The 24,256-nt window shown below is 43.1% G+C and overlaps 1 protein-coding gene across 12 annotated transcripts in view; it reads left to right on the plus strand.

Annotated features, from left to right (window-relative positions):
• The window catches only part of SHANK2 (SH3 and multiple ankyrin repeat domains 2), a 693,215-nt gene extending 670,406 nt beyond the window's left edge, over nucleotides 1–22,809 (plus strand). For all 12 annotated transcript variants that reach the window (XM_073658796.1, XM_073658795.1, XM_073658798.1 and 9 more), the window contains 2 exons: nucleotides 4,484–6,875; nucleotides 19,424–22,809. In XM_073658796.1, coding sequence (XP_073514897.1) covers nucleotides 4,484–6,875; nucleotides 19,424–19,979 — 2,948 coding nt within the window. In that variant the 3' untranslated portion in view covers nucleotides 19,980–22,809. The remainder of the gene's footprint in view (nucleotides 1–4,483; nucleotides 6,876–19,423) is intronic.
• Nucleotides 22,810–24,256: the final 1,447 nt, after the last annotated feature.

Below are 24,256 nucleotides of genomic sequence, written 5' to 3' on the forward strand. Positions count from 1 at the left end.
GCTGTAATAATAACCTGTGTATTGGACTCGTGTGGCCCCTGCTAATAAATGAGGCCCGTAGTGATCAATAGAAGGGTCCAGCAGTGATCTGTAGAGAGCCCCTGTCTTTGTTCAGCTCATTCACATTAGATCAGGTATTGTTAACCCCCTAGAGGCCGCTGCTCTCTGCCCATGCTACAGGTGGTAGTGAGCTTTCACGGTATCTCTGTGTCCCTGGATACCTGCGATTGTCTGCAGCCTGGGATCTTCAGAGTAAGCAGCCGGCACATAGACGGGTGGGGGTGACTTAATCATCAACTATATGTTACTCGTACTATTGAGTTGTGCTACGTCTCATCTGCCATCTTCCATTCTCCCACATTAATAGTCACTGAGACCCCTTATTGAGTTGAGACACATTGTTACCTTCCCTCACCAAAGCATCCCTTAGAGGGAATTTGTCACCAGGATTTTGCCATCTAATCTGAGAGCAGCATAATATAGGGGCAGGGATCCTGATTCCAGCGATGTATCACTCACTGGGCTGCTCGCTGTAGTTGTAATAAAATCGCTGATTTATTAGCAGGAGATTATCACTAGAGGACCTGTAAACCTGCTGCCATGTAGTCCTCCATATTCATGAGCTCTGTATAACTCCACCCCCACCACAGATTGGCAGCTTTCTGCCTATGCACAGTGTACACAGGAAGCTGCCACTCAGTGGTGTGGATGGGGTTATAGAGAGCTCAGCATACAGAACTCTGCTAGATCTGCAGCAGATAAATCAAAACCGCAGCAAACAGCCCAGTAAGTTACAAATCAGTGGAATAAGGATCTCTGCCCAAACATCATGCTGCTCTCAGAAGGGGTAGCAAAAATCTGGTAATGGATTCCTGTTAAAGGAAAACTGTCTAAATTGCTGCCACCATCTCATACATATCCTGTTATGTATGGAAATCAATGCCAAACTGTCCCAAGGGCAGCCTAGGCCATCCCCAGTGTCTCCGGTGAGCCTGACCGTTCATCCCCTTGGCCTCTAAGGGATACTGTCCTTTGTGTCACCGAGCCGTCTTACCCCAGCTGAGCAGTGATCTTGTGAGACAGCTTCATCTGAGCTGCATATGCTGCTGGACAAGTCACTTCTCCTCTAGTTTGCCGGGCTGCAGGGGGAAATGAGGACACCGAAATCTCTGCAGACTGCAAAGGATATGGTGGTGGCCATTTAAAGCAAGAAAACCTGATGGCAGGTTCTTTTAATACAATGACACTGGTGATTACAGACATAGTAACCCTCAAATCAATGAATCATTGAGAAAAATGTGGCCAGGCTGAGCCCCCCCAGACTAGTGGTCCTGTGGGGGGAACACCCCTCTATCCATCTGCTTCAGTAGGATTCAAGACTTTTCACAACCCTACTAAGAATAGGTTTAAACCTAGTTATTTTCTAAATATTTTTTTGGGATCCGCTCGTGTTATTTCACCCACAAGGCAAAGTTTTGTCAAATTTGTGTTTGTGATATTCCTTTCCTCATACGTCATTCTTGTCCCATTCGTGTCCTCTTTGCTCTCGTGTGGTCTGCTTGAGACGTGAACAAAAATGTGTATTTTTTTATATTTTTTTTTGCTTTGACTTTGGTGTCACAGTTTGAAAATAGTTTCAAGCCTAGAAGATGGTGGGAACTAAACGGCGTAAGCACTCACATCTCAGCTAGTCAAGGACTGAATCAGTACAAAACATTACAGAGAAGTAAAAAATATCACCAGTGTAGGAACACATGTAAAAATGGCTGCAGTTACCACGCCGCTAGAGTTACCCTACAGCTTTCCCAAATACGGGCCACACAAAACTTTTGACTTAATTAAGTTTCTAAGAAGCATTTCTTTTGCTTTTTTAGATTGTACCTACATATTGCAGTGCAATGTTCAACCCACAGCCGGTATCCAGAAGAATTGCATCCACTCCTATGCTATCCTATGGACTGCACTCGGCCGGCATTCAATAGTCAAAATTGGCAAATTTATATGAACATCTATATATAAATGTGTTCATAAATATATATATATAATATATATATATATATATATATATATATATATATATATATACACACGATATTGATCTTCTAGACATTGCAAAGTTATATCATTTCATCATTACCTTATTTTGCTTCCTTCTCCCTCACACCATGTTGTAGTGATATCTCGCATGTCGGGTTCATGCTTCTTTAGAAACAGCTTTTAACTGCTGCTCAGCAAACAGTTTATGTATTATTCCCTGTCTTAAGCCTTTCTGGTCTTCAAACCTGTACTCCGACAGAAGACTTCCCCAACTCTGACTATGGAAAGCAAAATAAATGAATAAAGTGTACGCCCAAAATTCATAACTTTGCAATGTCTTGAGTATAACTTAATAATAAAAAAAAAAGTTTACTTACTCTTTAAAGGAATTGTCCATGATTGTGAGATTAATGGCCAAGCTCATCAATTTCAGATTGGTGAGACCAAACATCGGAGTCCTGGATAATCCCTTTAAGCAGCATGATATCGTGACCTTCTGTTGTTTGGCCACAAGTTGCTGTGTAGCCAAATCTTAAAAGCAAATGTTTACTTGTAATAATCATGACATTTATAGATCCAAAGCGCTGCGCCGAGAAAGGTTTTGAGTTTTGTGATTGGAGCCACTTTTCTATAAAACCTTCACTATATGGCCGTATTCACTAAAGCCCTAAGCTCCCTCTAGTGGTGGCTGCAAGTAGCCAGAAAGTTAAGCTTGGTGTATACAACTCTTACCATTATAGAAATATATTCAGAAATTAATCAGAGAAGTTTTAACTTGTTTAGATAAAGAAAAAAAAAAGCCCAAATGGTATTAAATGGGCAATATTCACATCGAGGGTCCGGCACACACAACTCATACTGAAAAGTCCAACCAAACCTTCTAGTACTTGAAACAGAACCTTTGTCAATGGAAAATGGATGACAAATGTTCATTATATTTCTGTTTTTTTTTTTTCACGAGACACAAAGATATTCTCTCTTGATTCATAAAATACGACATCCCATTCGTAACTTTCAGCTCACTGTGGTGTTGCTAATTAATTCTGCTCCTAATTTTAGGCCGTCCATCGTTACTGTGACTAGTTTATACTACCTTTTATACTTCTCGCTAATCACTGAAAGTTAAAGGGGTATTCCCGCCTTATTAGATGATAGTATAATGCTATCACTTTATGATTGGCGGGGGCCTCATGTATAAAAAGAGGTGGAGACAGGACGGTTTAATGATTGCTGTATGACTGAAGTACAGTCAAGAACATCAGGATATATCTATATTATAGTGTCGAAAAATCATCAAATGCATAAAAAAACACAAGTATAGAGGAATAGTATCCACGCAATCAATCAGATGACATCTCGATGATTGCAGAGGGTTTGCTACGAGCATCACCTCCATGGTTTGGTCTCCACCGCTTGTAAAGCATGAGGCTCAGCTCTCGATTTCTATTGCTGGTCATAGCCGCGTGTCTGTGCCATGATGGAAAGTAATAATAGCAGCAGGCAGAACATACAAAGATCCAGTGCTATAGGCAGCTGCATATAAGCCATAGGTAGAGTCATAGAGTTTTTTGGCAGAGGACCAGTAAATAAAATTCACCTAAAAGTTAACCGGCCATATAGCCATACAGGGCAACTCCAAAAATCAGGAAACCGCAGTAAAAGGGATTCTCCAGGCTTCCAATATTGATGACCTGTCCCTCACTGATCAGCCGTTACTGTGTCCTGTGGTCGTCAGAAGTTCATTGGAACATCACAGCTCTGCACACTAGTGGCCATTCTTGGGTACTGAATCTAATCCACTTCAGTAGCATCTGAGCTGTAGTACCCGAGAACGGCCACTGCGCAGTGCTGGTCTAGCTCCATTCACCATGTACATCTAGCCCCACCATAGATAACAGCTGATCAGTGGGAGAGATAGTGTTTGAGATTCCCACTGATCTGATATAGATCCAGAAGATAGGCCATCAGTATAAGAAGCCTAGAAGACCCCTTTAGGGCATTTTGGTTGACGGGAGGTCCTTATTGGTCCAGTACGTAATGGAAATGATGACTGTGATCTTAACACAATAGAGCTTGTATCAATATTGCACCCTTTGGATAGACAATTGACCAGTTGGTAGGAGTCCCACAGATCACAAGAATAGAGGGGTCTTGAGACCCCATTGTCTATGGGACTGTCAGATATAGCTGAGCATTACACTCAGCTATCTCCATCAGTCCCATAGACTCAGTGGAGCAGCATGTTTGACCACAGGGGACTCGGGACTCTTATGATCGTTGGGGGTCCTCATCAACTATCTTATGTGTCTTATTTTAGATGAATTCGAGCACATAAGAAAACAAAGTGCACAAATCCTCCAACCTTATGACAGATTTTCCCTGTATGTTTAGGAAGTAGTCATGAATCTATGATAATTCTCTTATACTCTGCACTTTGTGGTTACAGGTATAACTGAAGAAGAAAGGCAATTTCTGGCGCCTCCAATGTTAAAGTTTACAAGAAGCTTATCTATGCCCGATGCCTCAGAAGACATTCCACCCCCTCCAGCCACTTTACCGCCATCACCGCCTCCACCGTCCCCCTCACCATTTAATTCACCCAAGTCTCCATCTCCCAGAGGATATGGAACCATCAAGCCTACGTTTAACCAGATTACAGGTGCAAAGTCTCCTCTGCCGGCGGTGCGGTCGGATAACATGGGCACGATAATGAGAGACAAGGGCATGTATTACAGACGTGAGACGGATAGGTTTTCATTAGACTCTGAAGATCTTTATAGTTCTAAAATGTCGTCCCAACAGAACTTTGTAAAGAAGAGAGGCCAATTACCTGAAAACCCTTACTCAGAAGTCGGAAAGTTAGGAAATAAAGCTGTATACGTGCCAGCGAAACCCGCTAGGCGGAAGGGCATGCTGGTCAAGCAGTCTAATGTGGAGGATAGCCCAGAGAAAACCTGCTCCATTCCCATCCCAACCATCATCATCAAAGAACCTTCAACTAGCAGCAGTGGAAAGAGCAGCCAGGGAAGTAGCATGGAGACGGACCTGCAAACCTCAGAGCAGCAAGGACAGCTAAGGCCAGACGACTCCCTCAACGTCACCGGTCCGTTTGCTGCAGCCATTGCCGGAGCAGTGAGGGACAGGGAGAAAAGGTTAGAGGCCAGGCGAAACTCCCCGGCATTCTTGTCTACAGACCTGGGAGATGAAAGTGTGGGACCAACGCCCAGTCCCAGGTTACGGCACTCCAAGTCCATCGACGAGGGCATGTTCTGTAATGAGGAGAGCTTTAAGCAATTTGTAGGTCCGTCCTCGCTAATTTTAAGCCGAACGGCTAATGCATTCGGAAACCACGGGGATGCAAACAATGTGCGATCAGGAAAAGGAAAGGGACATGAAAACAACACAACTAAAGGGATAAATGTTTCTGGAAATTACATGCATCCAGTGACAGGGAAGTTACTAGATCCTAATTCACCGCTGGCACTGGCATTAGCGGCTAGAGACAGAGCAATGAAAGAGCAAGTTCAACCCAGTCCTAGTCCCACGGAAGTAGACAAGTCCGATCTCAATAAGCCTCTTTTCATCGATACAAAGCTTCGCCCCAATGCAGAAAGTTCATTTCCCGCTGCAGCCAGCAGTACCAATAAGCAAAATCAACGAGGGGTCTTAAAAAGACAGGAGACCGAAAATAAACATGACACAGAACCGGTGAAGGAAGAAAAAAGTCACGAAGAGAAAAAGAACATGCTGATCAACATTATGGACACCTCACAGCAGAAGACCGCCGGATTGCTCATGGTACATACGGTAGACGCCTCCAAAGCAGACAATCTACTTAATGACAACGAAGACGTAGAAAAAGAAGCTTCTCCGGAGAATCCGACTACAGCAACTCCAGCAGCCGAGCCCAATGATAATGTAGAGAACGCATTACCCAAAACAAGCGATGCCAGCTCGCCAGCGCCCCCCAATAAAGCCATTGTTTCCGTCTGCTCTGTGGATGAACCGGTCATCCTACCGTTCCGCATCCCTCCTCCACCTTTTGCCTCAATAGACGTCGATGAGGACTTTATTTTCACTGAGCCACTGCCGCCTCCTCTCGAATTTGCCAACAGTTTTGATATTCCTGAGGATGTCTCTGCAATGCCAGCAGCTACACTGGCAGACTTGTTGATGCAGAGGAAGAATGGCACCTTTCCCCCTGGTTCGTATCATCCCAATGTTGCCTCTATTTCTCTAGAAAGTAAAAAGCCTGGGGCTCTGTCGAACTGCCTGCCTGCCTCGTACATGCAACACCCAGAAAGTTTTGATAACGTCACAGACTCTGGGATCGAGGAGGTGGACAGCCGCAGTGGCAGCGACCATCACTTAGAGACAACTAGCACTATTTCCACTGTCTCCAGCATATCTACGTTATCCTCAGAGGGGGGTGAAAATTTGGACACATGTACAGTCTATGCAGATGGGCAAGCATTTCTAGTGGACAAGCCCCCAGTACCTCCGAAGCCAAAAGTGAAGCCCATAATCAACAAAAGCAATGCACTTTATAAGGACGCCGTCCTGGAAGAAAACATGGACACTTTTGTTATCCCTCCCCCCGCTCCGCCTCCTCCCCCGCTCGGGATGCAGCCCAGTTTATCGAAAGCTGGATATCTAAGGACCTCCAAGTTATGGGGCGATGCCCCAGACGTGAGGAGTCTAGTCATGCCAAGTCCCAAAGCCAATGTCATTAGCGAATTAAATTCCATATTGCAACAAATGAACAGAGAGAAGGCCACAAAGCCGGGGGAAGGATTAGATTCACCCACTGGAATGAAACTCCCAAGTCTCGGCACAAGGTACAGTAACAGCTTTCTATATGCTATTCCCATCGCCATTGGTCACCCCGTGCATATCTAGCTCTGGGTTTCATTTTTGGGTTAGTGGAAGTGTAAGAGAACAAGGAAAATGTTCATTCAAGTGTAACATTACCAGGGAGAAGTAACCGGACATCGGCTGCATGGAAATATTGGCACTCACACAGCCTGGATTGGTATAGCCGATAAAAACTCAGTTTTACCAAGGGATTTGGCTGGTTTAGGGTGGTGCAGCTATAACAAATGTATAGGGAGAGGTCGCTACTGAGCCCCTGATGCCACAGAAGAGAACGGCACCTCGATACTCTAAGCCTTAGAGCTCGGTGATAATCATGCTGCGCTGAATTCCCATATACTTCTGCATGTTATTGAATGTCCCCTTACCTATAACCAGCAGCAGCGAGCCGTCAGGCCCAGGTCTAGCATTTGCATTTGTGAAGTTATACTGGAACATGAAGTTGTGCAAGAAGTTTGCAGTTTTTGGCATTTTTACGTCCAGCACTTTTCTGAGAAGTGTGTGGAGCTTAGCGGCAGGGACGTGGCCCAACAGTTTCACTATAATATCCCACAGAAAGTTGCATCAACTATAGCAGAAAATGGTCTAGGTTTTCTGACTTTGGGCGAACAAGCAGCTGTGAAGATGCAGCAAATTCTTTAAATGGTGCGCTCCTCTTCAAGGGGTTGTCCAATCTTGGGACAAAAGTCTGAAGTGACAATGTGTGATGTTGCGATTTTTGTGATGTGAGTGGGCGCTCGCGTGACCACACGTATGTGATTTGCACACTATTGTCACAGTTTGGCAGTCACACAGCATCACTGCAGACATTTGCCCCAAGCATGGACAACCCCATTAATGATTTTTGGCAGATTTACTACCACAGACTTTTGGATCAAGACTGACGTATAACACAACAGACTACATGAATTTACCTCTTAGCGTTAAGCCAGTCGTGACGGCATTGACACTGCCTCAGTGACAAGTAGCAGCGGTTTTACTTTGCACTTATAGCACTGCCGCCCCCTATCTGGCCTTACCCTTACAAATCAGGTAAAAGCATCCTAATTCCAGAAGTCAAAGCAATTACCCCTAACAGGTCGGTTTATGCAGAGATTATTACATCAGGGCCACTCGCCTCCCAATGTAGAAGCGAGCAGCGCTGGAAACCCTGTTCAGTAGGAAAGGGACGAGATGACTTCCCAGTAAACCAAGTATCTTGAACTTTCTCTGTTCCTTAGTGCATAGCCTCAGCAATATCCAGGTAGCATTTCTAGACATGACGCTAAACCCCATACTAATTCATCTGATATAACCGCTCCAATTATAGGAGGTCCCCCTGTAATCCCAGGGCTAATGTCATGTCCCCAGCTGAACCGTCAGAAGCCCTCAGATACTGAGAGACTTAAAGATGTTATCGGCCTCTATGTTTTGATATGCAAATTCACTAATTGCCTTAAAAATAAAATGTAGAAAACTAAACTAAAAAAAAAAAAATAAAGAGAAAAACATCAAAACCCAGATCTGTGCCGAGGCTGATTCTTTTCTCCGGGAAATCTTCTCTAAAGACTTCACAGGCTCCAAATCATTTACATTAAACTTTTAACAACCTTTTCTGAGCCAGAGGGGCTGATGATACCTGAGTGGTCTGCATCCTCATGGCAGAATTATATGGTGATTTATAACGTGGATATAGAATGATGAAAACAGCGACGGCTACAATACTCTAGACACATGATACCAACCTCTATAGATCCTTACAAGCCTCCTCATCCTGCTCAGTTCGGCATTTACCGGCGGCTCCAGCCTAGCTGCGTTGTGTATTGGGAGTCTGCGGTACTGTAAAACCTTCTTCCACTGCCCTATAACAATGCTTTATACCAGTGTGCCCCCAATTGCATTCTTTAAGGACCACGACAGATCAGGATTTCCTTAGCATTTCACAGGTAATAATTCCATCTCCTGTGCAATACTAAGGAGGTCCTGAAAACAATGTGGCGGCGGTGGGCCTTGAGGACTGGAGTTGGGGAACACTTCTGCATACTGTATCACTGCGCTGACTATAGTTCTGCCACATAGTCACCAGGAGGTCACCGCATGAAGAGCCAATGTACATGACACCAAAGTCAGAATGATTGATAATGTAAGTAACTAAACTACTAGAAAAAAAAGAGGACGCAGATAATTGTACACAGGTAAATTATGGGGGGAGCCCCGCTAATAAATATAAGCTAAAAGAATGAGAAATACGGTGGCCTCATACAACAGCAATGGCAAACCTACAGCATGAACTGGAATGGATCCCAGAGAAGAGAGAAATACTAAAATGTCATCTCACAATAACCCCCTCAGCTGCTTCAGAACCTCATATGCCCTAGCATGTAACTCAAGATCAGTACAGAATCCATAATGTGAGTACAGCTCTGAAGTATAATACAGGATGTAACTCAGGATCAGTACAGGATCAGTAATGTAATGTATGTACACAGTGACTGCACCAGCAGAATAGTGAGTGCAGCTCTGGAGTATAATACAGGAGGTAACTCAGGATCAGTAATGTAATGTATGTACACAGTGACTGCACCAGCAGAATAGTGAGTGCAGCTCTGGAGTATAATACAGGATGTAACTCAGGATCAGTAATGTAATGTATGTACACAGTGACTGCACCAGCAGAATAGTGAGTGCAGCTCTGGAGTATAATACAGGATGTAACTCAGGATCAGTAATGTAATGTATGTACACAGTGACTGCACCAGCAGAATAGTGAGTGCAGCTCTGGAGTATAATACAGGATGTAACTCAGGATCAGTAATGTAATGTATGTACACAGTGACTGCACCAGCAGAATAGTGAGTGCAGCTCTGGGGTATAATACATGATGTAACTCAGGATCAGTAATGTAATGTATGTACACAGTGACTGCACCAGCAGAATAGTGAGTGCAGCTCTGGAGTATAATACAGGATGTAACTCAGGATCAGTAATGTAATGTATGTACACAGTGACTGCACCAGCAGAATAGTGAGTGCAGCTCTGGAGTATAATACAGGAGGTAACTCAGGATCAGTAATGTAATGTATGTACACAGTGACTGCACCAGCAGAATAGTGAGTGCAGCTCTGGAGTATAATACAGGATGTAACTCAGGATCAGTAATGTAATGTATGTACACAGTGACTGCACCAGCAGAATAGTGAGTGCAGCTCTGGGGTATAATACATGATGTAACTCAGGATCAGTAATGTAATGTATGTACACAGTGACTGCACCAGCAGAATAGTGAGTGCAGCTCTGGAGTATAATACAGGATGTAACTCAGGATCAGTAATGTAATGTATGTACACAGTGACTGCACCAGCAGAATAGTGAGTGCAGCTCTGGAGTATAATACAGGAGGTAACTCAGGATCAGTAATGTAATGTATGTACACAGTGACTGCACCAGCAGAATAGTGAGCGCAGCTCTGGAGTATAATACAGGAGGTAACTCAGGATCAGTAATGTAATGTATGTACACAGTGACTGCACCAGCAGAATAGTGAGTGCAGCTCTGGAGTATAATACAGGATGTAACACAGGATGAGTAATGTAATGTATGTACACAGTGACTGCACCAGCAGAATAGTGAGTGCAGCTCTGGAGTATAATACAGGAGGTAACTCAGGATCAGTAATGTAATGTATGTACACAGTGACTGCACCAGCAGAATAGTGAGTGCAGCTCTGGGGTATAATACAGGATGTAACTCAGGATCAGTACAGGATCAGTAATGTAATGTATGTACATAGTGACTGCACCAGCAGAATAGTGAGTGCAGCTCTGGAGTATAATACAGGATGTAACTCAGGATCAGTAATGTAATGTATGTACATAGTGATGCCACCAGCAGAATAGTGAGTGCAGCTCTGGAGTATAATACAGGAGGTAACTCAGGATCAGTAATGTATCAGTAATGTAATGTATGTACACAGTGACTGCACCAGCAGAATAGTGAGTGCAGCTCTGGAGTATAATACAAGATATAACTCAGGATCAGTAATGTAATGTATGTACACAGTGACTGCACCAGCAGAATAGTGAGTACAGCTCTGGAGTATAATACAGGATGTAACACAGGATCAGTAATGTAATGTATGTACACAGTGACTGCACCAGCAGAATAGTGAGTGCAGCTCTGGAGTATAATACAGGATGTAACTCAGGATCAGTAATGTAATGTATGTACACAGTGACTGCACCAGCAGAATAGTGAGTGCAGCTCTGGGGTATAATACAGGATGTAACTCAGGATCAGTAATGTAATGTATGTACACAGTGACTGCACCAGCAGAATAGTGAGTGCAGCTCTGGAGTATAATACAGGATGTAACTCAGGATCAGTAATGTAATGTATGTACACAGTGACTGCACCAGCAGAATAGTGAGTGCAGCTCTGGAGTATAATACAGGATGTAACTCAGGATCAGTAATGTAATGTATGTACACAGTGACTGCACCAGCAGAATAGTGAGTGCAGCTCTGGAGTAGAATACAGGATGTAACTCAGGATCAGTAATGTAATGTATGTACACAGTGACTGCACCAGCAGAATAGTGAGTGCAGCTCTGGGGTATAATACAGGATGTAACTCAGGATCAGTAATGTAATGTATGGACACAGTGACTGCACCAGCAGAATAGTGAGTGTAGCTCTGGAGTATAATACAGGATGTAACTCAGGATCAGTAATGTAATGTATGTACAGTGACTGCACCAGCAGAATAGTGAGTGCAGCTCTGGGGTATAATACAGGATGTAACTCAGGATCAGTACAGTATAAGTAATGTGTGTGCACAGTGATGCAACTATTTATATAGACACATAATGTAAATGTAGATCACCCCCCTTGACATTTTTCGTGTTTTACTACTTCACAACCTGGAATTTCGCAGTTTTTTTTGTTGCAGGTTTGCATCAGTTCATGTAAAGAACATGCCGATAACTGTGAACATTTGGTTTTCTTTTTATTGTGAAGCTAACAACGAATAGGACAAATTAACTGAAAACTTCAGTGTGCATAACTATTCACCCCCCTAAAGTCAGTATTTTGTAGAGCCTCATTTTGTGGCAATTACAGCTGCAAGTCACTTTGGATAAATCTCTATGAGCTTTCCACATTTTGCCACTGGGATTTTTGCCTATTCCTCAAGGCAAAACTGCTCCAGCTGCATCAAGTTTGATGGTTTCCTCTAGTGAACAGAAATCTTCATGTATGACCACAGATTCTCCATTGGATTAAGGTCTGGGCTGTGACTCGGCCACTCCAGAACATTTCCACGTTTCCCTTTATACCACTCCGGTGTTGCTTTAGCAGTATGCTTTGTATGTCTTGTTGGAAGGTGATCCTCCATCCCAGTCTCAAATCACTGACAGACTGAAACAGGTTTTGCTCAAGAATATCCCTGTATTTTGCACCATCCATCTTTCCCTCGATTCTGACCAATTTCCCTGTCCCTGCTGCTGAAAAACATCCCACAGCATGATGCTGCTACCACCATGCTTCACTGTGGGGATGGTGTTCTTGGGGTGATGAGCTATGTTGGTTTGGTGCCAGGCATAGCATTTACCTTGGTGGCCAAAAAGTTCAATTTTGGTTTCATCTGACCACAGCACCTTCCTCCACACATTTGGGGAGCCTCCCATATGTCTTTTGGCAAACACAAAACGAGCCTTACAATTTTTGTGTGTAAATGAAGGCTTTTTTCTGATCACTCTTCCATAAAGGCCTCCTCTATGGAGTGTACGGCTTATTGTGGTGGTATGGACAGATACTCCAGTATCTGCTTGGGAAATCTGCAGCGCCTTTAGGGTTACCTTAGGTCTCTGTGCTGCCTCTCTGATTAATGCCCTCCTTGCCCGGGCTTAGAGTTTCGGTAGGTGGTCTCTCGGGAGGTTTGTTGTGGTACCATGTTCTTTCCATTTCATGATAATTATTTGATGGTGCTCTGGGAAATCATGAGAGATTGGGATATTTTTTTTTATAACCCAACCCTGACTTGTACTTCTCAACAACGTTGTCCCTGACTTGTTTGGAGATCTCCTTGGTCTTCATGGTGTTGTCTGGAGATCTCCTTGGTCTTCATGGTGTTGTTTGGAGATCTCCTTGGTCTTCATGGTGTTGTCTGGAGATCTCCTTGGTCTTCATGGTGTTGTCTGGAGATCTCCTTGGTCTTCATGGTGTTGTCTGGAGATCTCCTTGGTCTTCATGGTGTTGTCTGGAGATCTCCTTGGTCTTCATGGTGTTGTTTGGTTAGTGGTGCATCTTGTTAATGGTGTTGCAGCCTCTGTGGCCTTTCAGAAAAGGTAAAGTGTATATAGTGACAGACACGTGACATTAGATTGCACATAGGGGGACATCCTGTCACTAAGCATGGGACTGATGAAGGGAACTGCTTGCACCACAATTTTTTAGGGGCTTCATAGCAAAAGGGGTGAATACGTATGCACATGACAATATTTAGTTATTTTATCCCATACATTTAATTTATACCTATATTTTTCTCACTTCACCAACTTGGACTATTTTGTGCTGATGCATCACACACAAATATTTACACACAGGTTTTAATATAGCAAAGTAGGTAAAAAGCCAAGGGGGTGAATATTTTCGGAAGCCACAGTAAAAAATCTAAAATGTTGTGGCGCTGCCCTGAAATAAGATATTTTTATATTTGTATCATGGAGAGGATTGGAGCGTTTACTCAAAGTTGCTGTAACAATCCAGAGTCTCTGGAGCTGATGATAAACGAGTCCTGTTAGTACCAACACAACAGATGTGACACATGGGGAGGGTCTGGGTTCCCATAGTTATGTAGCCACAGAGCGGTCATATGTCATTCATCCTGGATGAGTTTGTCTTTGTGCTCTATCGCCACCTTGTGGTTATTTGGAAGAATGCAAGCAAGACAGACACAAAAAAAAATTTAAATGGGAGTGGCCGTATAGAGCAACTTCCAGGGCGTCTATGATCAGATACAAAAGCTCAATACTAAGGGAGGAATGCTGGATTATTTTGAGGACTAAAAGTATTTTGATTTTTATAAATTTTAAGAAAAAAAAATGACATTTCACATCTTCCAGATCTCATATTGGTCACAAGTCAGCAGGGCTGCCATCATTACTGCCATTACTGGTGTATGGGGCCCGGTGAGCAGAAGCAAATTGGGAGGGCCCAGACTGGATGATACACGCTGAGGCAGCACAGCCAAGCCACTGTATAAACGGCCTGGCACATTGTGTTGCACACTGGGGCCCGGGCTAATTACTTTCCTTTGCTTTATTAAGCAGTGGCTACAAGGGGGGGCAGGCCGCATCTGACATCAGTGACGTCAGACGTTTCCAGAGCACCCCGGGCTCTTGCGCCACATTATATGCGGGAGTTGAGGGCCTGAAAGTGATGAGGTGCAATCGCCAGCCCACTCGCTTGTCTGACCTTCCTTTCCCCCATCCGACCGCCCTCTACTCTTCTTGTGCCCCCCTCCCTGCTTGTGCAGTGTGAAGTTGGAGGCCATCTCTGTCTGCTGCCTGCAAACTACTAAGTTCAACCCTGCTGCCTGCGTGCCTGCCTGCAGTAAGGTAAAGTGCACATGTAGCGTTTTTGATGCGTTTTCGCGGCGGTTTTCCTGCGCGGAAACGCATCAAAAACGCTCTGCCAGCTATTGCAATGGTAATCCTGATGTTCTGTGCACATGATGCGGAAATTTCCGCTCAGGATTACCATTGCGGAAAAAAACGCAACGTGTCCATTGTTCGGGCGTTTCCTCCGTGAATTCGCGCCCATTGACTTGAATTGAACTGCAGTATAATAATAATTAATATTAAATATTTATTTAGAATTATACCTGCGGATTTGCTGCATTTCAATTAAACCCAATGGGCGCGAATTCGCGGCGGGAACGTGGTGCTGGCGGTACCCAGGTCTGGAGAGGAGGACTACTACTCCTCTCATCAGACCACCGCTGCCACTGATAACAGCGAGAGCGGCGCGGCTGGGGGAGCAGTAGTTCTCCTCAGCCAAGCCGGCATGCCTGCGGTGGTTAAAAAAAAACAAAACACTAAACTCACCTGTCCGGCACCCACCCCTCCTCCCCGATGTCATCCTGGTCCCTGGCGATGTTCTCCTCCCGGCGGCCAGCGCGCTCTCTCCCAGCAGTGTACTGCGCTGCCAGGACCCGCGGTCACGTGAGCAGTCGGCTGATCGCTCACGTGACCTCACCATGGGAACATTCTGAAGAATGTTCCCATGGTGGTGAGCTCACCAGGGCTGATCAACCCCAGTGACCTCACTTCTGCAGCAGCAATGTACACTGGCAGGAGTGATTTTACACTCCTTGTCAGTGTACATTGCTGTCTTCTATAGCAGTGACATCAGTGATTGGTGATGTCATTGCTGTAGAAGTGACCTGGATCGCCGAGGGACAATCGTTGGCGGCAATCGTGGACTACGTCGTGATGGCGGACAGGTGAGGAATATGGTTGTTTGTTTTTAGTTTTTTACTTTTTTTTTCAGAAGATCGAGGGCGGACAGAGTACAATAAAAAAAAAAATTAAAACTATGTGCTTTTTATTCCATTATTCTGGCCGTGTCTTTTATTGAAAAGGCGGCGATAACTTTACTATGCAGTAATCTAGCCAGTAAAGGCTAAACAAACAGCTGTGGGCTGATATTAATAGCCAGGGAACATTTTTGGCTAATGACCCCTTCCCCGGCTATTAATATCAGCCCCCAGCAGTTGGCTTTCTCTCTGCTGGTTATAAAAATGATGCAGGAGCCCACGGCATTTTTTTTTTTCATAGCAGCGCTTTGGACACACTTTTTGCTGCGTACAAAACGTTGCGTACTATTGAACGCAGGTAAATCCACATGTGTTCACTGAACCATGCGGATTTAACGCATTCAATACATTCTAGTGGTCAAATTTATGTTGCGGAGACTAGCGACTCCGCAAGAGAATTTGACATGCTGCGGTCCTGAAAGATGCGCCGCATGTTAGTGTATACGGGTGGTCCGCAGCCTCAGATGTTCACATACTGTACATGGGATTTCTAGAGATCCCATCCACTATGCTGTAACATCTGGACGCTGCGGGTATGACGCTGTATAAACACGCAGCGTCAAACCTGCAGCGGCTTATCATAGCGTCGTACCCAAACTCGCTATCAGCATGTCAATTTCTGCAGCGGACACGCTAGTCTCCACTGCAGATTTTGACGGATTGAAGTGTCATTATATGCGGTGGATTCACATGTACTGACAACGAAAGAACACTGCGTTTTGGACGCAGCAAAAATACACTGCGTCCAAAGCGCTGCTGAGTGCTGATCGGGGGGACGTAGTGGCTAACGAAACAGCTGTGAGCTGTTAATAATGGCCAGGGATCATGTTTGCAAATGGCAACTTCCTAGGCTAAAAATAGCAGCTCACAGCTCCTGCATAAATTACATGAATGGAAATGCTAATGAGATTGGGTGTATGGGATTAGCTAACACCTAGCCCTTTTGTGTGGTGATGAAAAGCTGTCAATCAGAACCTTTCATCACCAACCCTAATTAAAGTAAAGAGTAAATAAACACAGACACAGAGTAAACAATTTATTTGAAATACAACAGACACAATCTTTAATAATTTAAATTAACCAATATTCTTACCCGAGTTCTGACGGTAATCGAAGGGTTTAAGCAATGTCCCACCAAATAACTTTATTTAGCTCCAAAAGCATTCATTGATGTACAAAAACGCTTCTAAAAACGCAACAAAACCACACGGTTTTTCCGCAGCTTTTTCCCTGCCAAGGAGATGCAGAAACGCTCAGGAAATTTCTGCTTCAAATCCTGAACGTGCGCACATAGCCTAAGGTACAGCTGTCTGTCTTAAAGGGGATATTCTAGTGACCCAATACTTATCCCATATACACAACTTATGGGATAATTATTAGGTCCAGTTCACATAGCGGATCTTCAAGCAGAAGTTTGCCTCGGATTGCCTTGCCAACATTCTGCCGAATATCCACGGCGGCCGCTTCCTTCATGCCTCCGACTCATCTCTATGGGAGACATCGATGAGGATTGTGGAACGGTGGGTTTTAGCCGCAGCTGTGCTGAGAAAAAGGACCTGTTCGCACCAAAATTCTGCTTGAAAATCTGCTGTGTGAGCTGGACCTTACAATCGAGCGGCTGCACACATGCCCAATCAGTTTGTGTCACCCCTTATATATCATAATATAAACAAACTGCTTTTCTAATAGACTGGCACATCCAGAAAAGATCCCTTTTCAGAAATCACTTTATTATCGATGGGAACTGGTAATGTGTGATTGGTGAGGACGTGGTGCAGAAGTGGAGTTTTTCCAAGAGTGGGGGTGGAGGCGGAGCAGGAGTCTCAACAGGACAAATTTTGCCAGTATGGGGTCCTGAAATTCCTGGTGGCAGCCATGCAAGTCAGTATTTACACAGTTCTGCACTCTACACCCTGCTTTACACTGTAGCACACAACCCCAATACTATAGCGCCTCCAGAAGGAAGGAAAGTGTAAGGATGGTTTCCTTCAGGCCATATACGCAGCGCATTATCCACCACAGAATGGCGTCAGAGAATCTCCCGTGTGTTGCAGCATTGTGGCTTTCTAGCCTCCTCACACAATGTGATCGCTCACCGTACTCTGCAGATACCACCACTGATTTCCCCCTTTGAAATGCAGTAAATTTGACACTGTCATTTGCTGATTTTCTGCTGTGAGAAAGTCCCTAAAATTCTTCTAAGAGCCTATTTGCTGTAGTTTCTGAACTAAGGTAGATGGTAAAGGAATGGAAATTGAGAGTAAAAACTGTATGTGGGAATCCAGCCCATTAAAAGCCCCAAAGCTTCCGATTTTGGTGATTTCAGAAATGGGGGGAAAAAAAAAAAAATTTCCCCTATATGACCCAAATAAAGTGTAATCTTGGCACTTTATGGACAACCAGGGATTGGGGGATTGTATTTTTACCTGTAATAGAAATTAGGAGGGGATGATGAACAGCTGAAGTGACACAGATGTCTGTGGGGACACGCGGGGCTCCATTAATAATGCACCAGCTATAACACAGTAGTAAAGCGTGGCATGAAATATTTACATGCAGAAAGCTCTGTCGGGCAGTTACATGGTGGATGTCCTTCACTATACGGCTTTTGCTTTCCACTGTGCTTAGACTTTATGAGACGATCCCTCCAGGAGAAATATACTGGATCTCATAGTAAACTACAAGGGGCACTGGCCAAAAGACTCCATTTTGGTATGAAGTATTACTAAACATTGAATCAAAAGTAAAAAGCCAACAATCCCCCAGTCACGTGATCAGCGCGAAAAAATAAACTGTGCTGGCTGTTACAATGATTTCTCTGTCTACGGGTATGATATATATTTCAGAGGAGAGAGAGATTATGTCCCCCGAGCCCCCATCCCCTCCTCGGTACTTCTACCATTCCCCAGTCCCTCCTTCTCCGTCCCCCGGCGCCATCTTTTTGTAAAAAAAAAATGGCTGGTGCATGCACAATGCGCCCACCGAGATCTGCCGGCCAGTACCTAGCAACAATAGGGAATTTTTCTTATTGGTTACTTTTAATCACTGTGATACACCCTATTCACTAAGGAGTTAATAGGGGCTTTATCTACCTTTGCAGACTAATTTTTATGCACGTATTTTGGGCTAAAAATCATTTTTGCAATTATGTTTCATTAAGGCTCTGTTTCCCTAAACATTCATTTTTCATGTGGTCCGTGTATATCAATTAAAAGGAGCTCAGAAAAAGACAGATCCAGCTACAAACTGGCTGTGAGAGTGAGCTCACTGATCGATTCTCAGTTAACTCATTCTGCAGTCAGCAGTAGACAGTACAGCACAGAGGCTGTAGAAGGCAAACGGTCTAAAATTTCTAGTTAAATCTAATTGCAAAAAATGACTGTAAGCCCAAATTTCAGGCAATTAAATAAAAAAAATAAGTCAAGAAGGCAACCGTTTTAAACAAAAGGCAATTATCAGCTCAGTGACTAGCTGACTGGAGCTGCAGGCAATCCCCTTCATGGTTTAGGCACCTCACTGTGCTTATTGTAGTGACTGGACCTGGAGCTGCGGCTCCCATTTACAGTCATGGGACGGTCTCCACAGCGTACAGTAACAAGGTACAAGCAAAGAACTATACAATGGACGGACGGGGTACTTGGAAGATCATCCCCAGTTTATGATGGGGGGATTCTGAGTTCTTTGACAGACAAAGCACAGACAGCGATAAAGATTATAATGTCGGTTTGAGTAATTATCAGAAATATCTAATGAACATCAGATCTAAAAAAAATCATACAGAGAACAGTGGCATTGCATTTATATAGTAACACTAGTGTTCTGTTTCGTCCCTGTTTAGATCATCTACTACTTGTCCATGTTTGGTTTCCTTTTTATGATCATCTTGTAGACAGAGCAATGAGCTGAATATCTCCCTAATGTCTTGGTTCTCTCTCCATAGGGGCACAGATGTATTGAGTACTGTCTCAGGTAACAGAAATACCACAGTCACTTTCACTGTCCGTCCTGGAGCCAACCAGCCATTTACCCTGCAGAACAGGACCCCTGAATTCGATGGCAGGATTTCCGGGATGAGACGAGCCCCCAGCCCTGTGGTATCGCCTGCCGAGATCGCCAGAGATATCAAACCTGGTCCCCTTTCTGCGCCACCTGCCTCCATTTCTGATGTCTTTATTCTGCCCACTCCGCCCCCTACAGGGGATCTTTTTGGGATGAACATGGGGAGAAGCAGGTCCCCCTCCCCATCGATTTTACAACAGCCAATTTCCAATAAGCCTTTTTCAGCAAAGCCTGTCCACATGTGGACTAAACAAGATGTAGCCGACTGGCTGGAAAGTCTACACCTCGGAGAACACAGAGAGATGTTTATGGACAATGAAATTGATGGGACCCATCTACCAAGCCTCCAAAAAGAAGATTTGATAGACCTTGGGGTGACGAGAGTAGGGCATCGAATGAACATAGAACGAGCATTAAAGCAACTCTTGGACAGATAGAAGTATCTTTTGTTGCCTCTTCATTTTTTCTTTCCCATTCTATTTAAAAAAAAAATTCTTAACGGGGCCCTTTACAACAATATTAAAAAAAAATCTTAATTGAAAAAAAATATCTTTCTTTACTGCAAGTTTAAATAGATGTACAGATAATTTATAAGCACAATATTTTAAGGAGATAAGTGGCTGGTCTACTGGGCAGCCTTCGTGCCACTTTAGTTGTTGAAAGAAAAAGAGGAGAAAAAAAAACAAAAAACTTTTGTGATTTAATAATTCTATTTCTGTGGAATAAAATATTTAGAAAATAAAAGCAAAAAACATTAGAACAACCTTTTTTAAAAAAAAAAAAAAAAAAAAACGAAAGAAAAAAAAAATCCACCTCATTTGAATGCATCTGAACCAGCTGAGCTGAGTTGTATTTTCTACCTTTATAGAACTTCTTTGCAGAAGAACAAATCTTTCTTCAGAAGAGTGGGTATGGATAATGCAGCGATTACTGAAAACATGAGAAGAAATTAACTCCAACCCCTAATGGAATCAAGTCATGTATCCCCCTCGTTCAGCGTCAGGGAGGCCTCTGCAGGTTTTTGTTTTGTTTTTTCCGGCTAGGTGACCCTACTTCGCCTCCCCCACCCCTCTGCAGGTTTTTGTTTTGTTTTTTTCCGGCTAGGTGACCCTACTTCGCCTCCCCCACCCCTCTGCAGGTTTTTGTTTTGTTTTTTCCGGCTAGGTGACCCTACTTCGCCTCCCCCACCCCTCTGCAGGTTTTTGTTTTGTTTTTTTCCGGCTAGGTGACCCTACTTCGCCTCCCCCACCCCTCTGCAGGTTTTTGTTTTGTTTTTTTCCGGCTAGGTGACCCTACTTCGCCTCCCCCACCCCTCTGCAGGTTTTTGTTTTGTTTTTTTCCGGCTAGGTGACCCTACTTCGCCTCCCCCACCCCTCTGCAGGTTTTTGTTTTGTTTTTTTCCGGCTAGGTGACCCTACTTCGCCTCCCCCACCCCTCTGCAGGTTTTTGTTTTGTTTTTTTCCGGCTAGGTGACCCTACTTCGCCTCCCCCACCCCTCTGCAGGTTTTTGTTTTGTTTTTTTCCGGCTAGGTGACCCTACTTCGCCTCCCCCACCCCTCTGCAGGTTTTTGTTTTGTTTTTTTCCGGCTAGGTGACCCTACTTCGCCTCTCCCACCCCCTCTACTGCGGGCTACTCTGAGACTGGAAGGGGGTTGTAGATCTTACGTGGTATTATTTTGCAGGTACTAATTTGTATCAAAGTTGAAATTTATCATTGTAATAAAGTAAAAAAAATACAAAAAAAAAACAAAACAAGCAAAAAGGTGTTTTACTTGAGACAGTTTTTGGTTGTTTTTCAGTTTTAGGGGGTTTTTCTTTTCAGCTGGGGCAAGACTACCTACAAAAATGAATCAAACCACAAACTTAAGCTTTTGGGTTCTTTTTTTTTTTTCTCTTGGTCCATGGTTACATAGTGGAACTTCTCAACCTTGTTACAAAGTGTAGAAATGATTTTGCAGCCATCGTTGTCTTCCACTTGGTGATAGCTTCAGAAGATAGATATGAGAAAGGCCGTGTTATTTTATTTTTTTGTATAGAATGAATATGGTATTACCTCTCTGACGTGCCAGTTATTGATATGTGCTTGCGTTAGGTCATCATTGTGGAAAGAGATGACTACGGAAGACATTAAGATTGAAATATTTGCCTTCACATTGGATTCTAGTGAATCCGTCGCCTACACACAGCGAGAGCAGCTAGGCTTCCCCTTTAGGCGTCAGAGATCGCGCCAACGTCACGTGGGTCGTGTCCTAGAGAAAGACTTTTGGATCAGTTCAGGATTTCCAGCGACTGTAAAGGGTACAGCGAAGCCCCCGTAACAAGTCTGCTTCACTGTGTGTAGGTGATGGATCAATGTTTGAATAGCAAAGACCCTTGAAGGGATGTGTTTTTGTTTTGTTTTTTTTAGCTTTGAATATGTGTTTTTGTTTTTTTTTCCCCCATAAGCACCTAACAAACTTGTATTTAATAGAAACACGATTTAAAGAGCTAAATATATAGTCTATTTTTACATGGTGTCTTATGGAAGGATGTATGGGGCGTAAAAGGTGATCGTCCATATTTGCTATTAAGAAAAAAATTTACAAAAAAGAGTTATCATAAATATATTTAGTATATCAGTACGGCAAGGTGTGAGCCATGCTGCCAGAGACCACCGGGCCCCCCTTACTGTACGAGAAAACCCTACACATGAAGATCCTGAATCACGCGAGCAGTCGCTGGGGGAGTTTTAGGTTAGAACTTTTTGTTAAATAGTGTAATTTAAGAGACTTTTTTTCTTGACATATCTAGTTTATGTAATTCCTGTGTATACAACACCAAAACTTTACAAAAAAAAAAAAAAATTATCTTGTAAATTGTGTAAAACTTGCACAGCTGCCGGTGATGGAGAAATTCTGTGATTCTCCTTGGATTATTTTGTTACATTATACAAATGACTAGGTGTGACTGTTTAACTACATCACAGGGGTCTTTTTTTCTTTTTTTTTTTTTTTTTTGCATTTCGCCCTGTGATAACTTGTTTCATTAAATTAAGTTTTGGGAAATCTGCGGAACACGAATTTTTAATTTGGATTAGACCATATCAGAGCCTACACTTAGCACAGATGCCGCCCCCCCACACACACTTTCTTTAAAGTGCGTCTGTTTCTCTAGTTTGTGTTACCGCCTGTGTTCACATTGTTAATGTTGCTGTATTTTTTGTGCTTTTAATTCCAATGATCAAGAACAAATTTGAAAAAAAAAAAAAAAAAAAAGAATAAGAATAATTCAAGCTACTGTAATTGCACTTTTTTTTTCCAAATCCTCAATACTATTGTATGGCAACCAAATTACTGTAAGAAATAAATATCATATTGCACTAAGATTGTGGCTCTGATTGCAGACAAAATAATGTTCTTTTTTTTTTTTTGGATTCAATAAAAATGATACCAAGTTGCCAACGCTCTTGAATTAATGTTTTTTTTTTTTACACTTTATAGAGAAGGGAAGGAACAAGGTTACTTGAATACATCAGAGATTGCAATGTGAAGGGACTGAGAATGTGATCGACGTTCAATTTAACAGAAAACGTCTGGGATTGTGCAGATTTGCAGTTTTAAGCCCAAAGCAAGTGGTTTCCACTTCATAATCCACATGAAAAACTGTTTCAAAGGTCCCGATTCATCAAGCAATTTTCATCAGAATTCTGGTGTAAAACCACTTGAAATGTTGCAGGTTTTTTTTTGGGTGTTTATGTAAGTCCCAGACAGCTCCGTCAACTTTGGGTACAGTTCGGCGGGACAGGGTGTAAACTTTATCACAATTTAGGCCACACAAGTGGTGTAAATTATGATAGAAATGTACGGCAGCCCCCCGGTGGTGACGCACAGAAGTTAAAATATCCGCCCAACTCTTAATGATGGGAGCACTGGAATAAGATGTGCCAGATTAATTAAGAAGGCCATACAAAACATCGGCCAAATACTCTTTGAATAAGCTTCAGATGGATTTTAATGGCAAAATCCGTGGCCATGGTGCTGCTTTTCCCACAAATATTTCTCCACATTGACATGACGATACTTGACAGTGATTGTTGGAAAAATTGTTGAATTCTGTACTACCGGACTGAAGGATTGTAGATAAATGAAGCCAAGAATCCAGGAAATTTGAAACGCGATTTATTGTCTACACATTTCAAAGTAGCTAAACTTCTTCTTCAGGACAAACTACAGTGAATTTCCTGGATCCTTTGCTTCATTTATCCAGTATCCTTCAGTCCGGCAGAGCAAAATTCAATGCATTTTTCCAACAATCACAGTCCTTCCCATTGTGGGTCTGCAGCTGCCATGTATGGTTGTAGTCTTACAGCCTGGGAAGGTGAGCAGTTTTTCTATATCCTATCCCTATATTTATCGGATTAGACCCTATTTGCTATTATTTTCCCAGCCTATTTCACATATGTCGATATTTGAGCAGTTTCTGCTTAAAAAAAAAATGAAAAAGGCTCCAAATTTGACTACTGGATCAATTGATGCGGGAAAAAAAGTGTAAATATGGACCAAATATGTGGGGAGATTATGTTAATTTTTCAGCCAGAAAATATGACATCCATAAAAAAGTAACGTCTTTTTTTGTTTATGGGGTCTTCTTTCCGTTCCTATTGATTCACAAGTCAAATTTTGAGCTTTTATTGAGCACAAACACTACAAGAAATGACGTTGCTGCTTTCATCTGG

Source organism: Phyllobates terribilis, unplaced genomic scaffold (genome assembly GCF_046119375.1).
Source record: "Phyllobates terribilis strain yellow unplaced genomic scaffold, ASM4611937v1 Scaffold_13__5_contigs__length_258822181, whole genome shotgun sequence".
Taxonomy (NCBI): Eukaryota; Metazoa; Chordata; class Amphibia; order Anura; family Dendrobatidae; genus Phyllobates; species Phyllobates terribilis.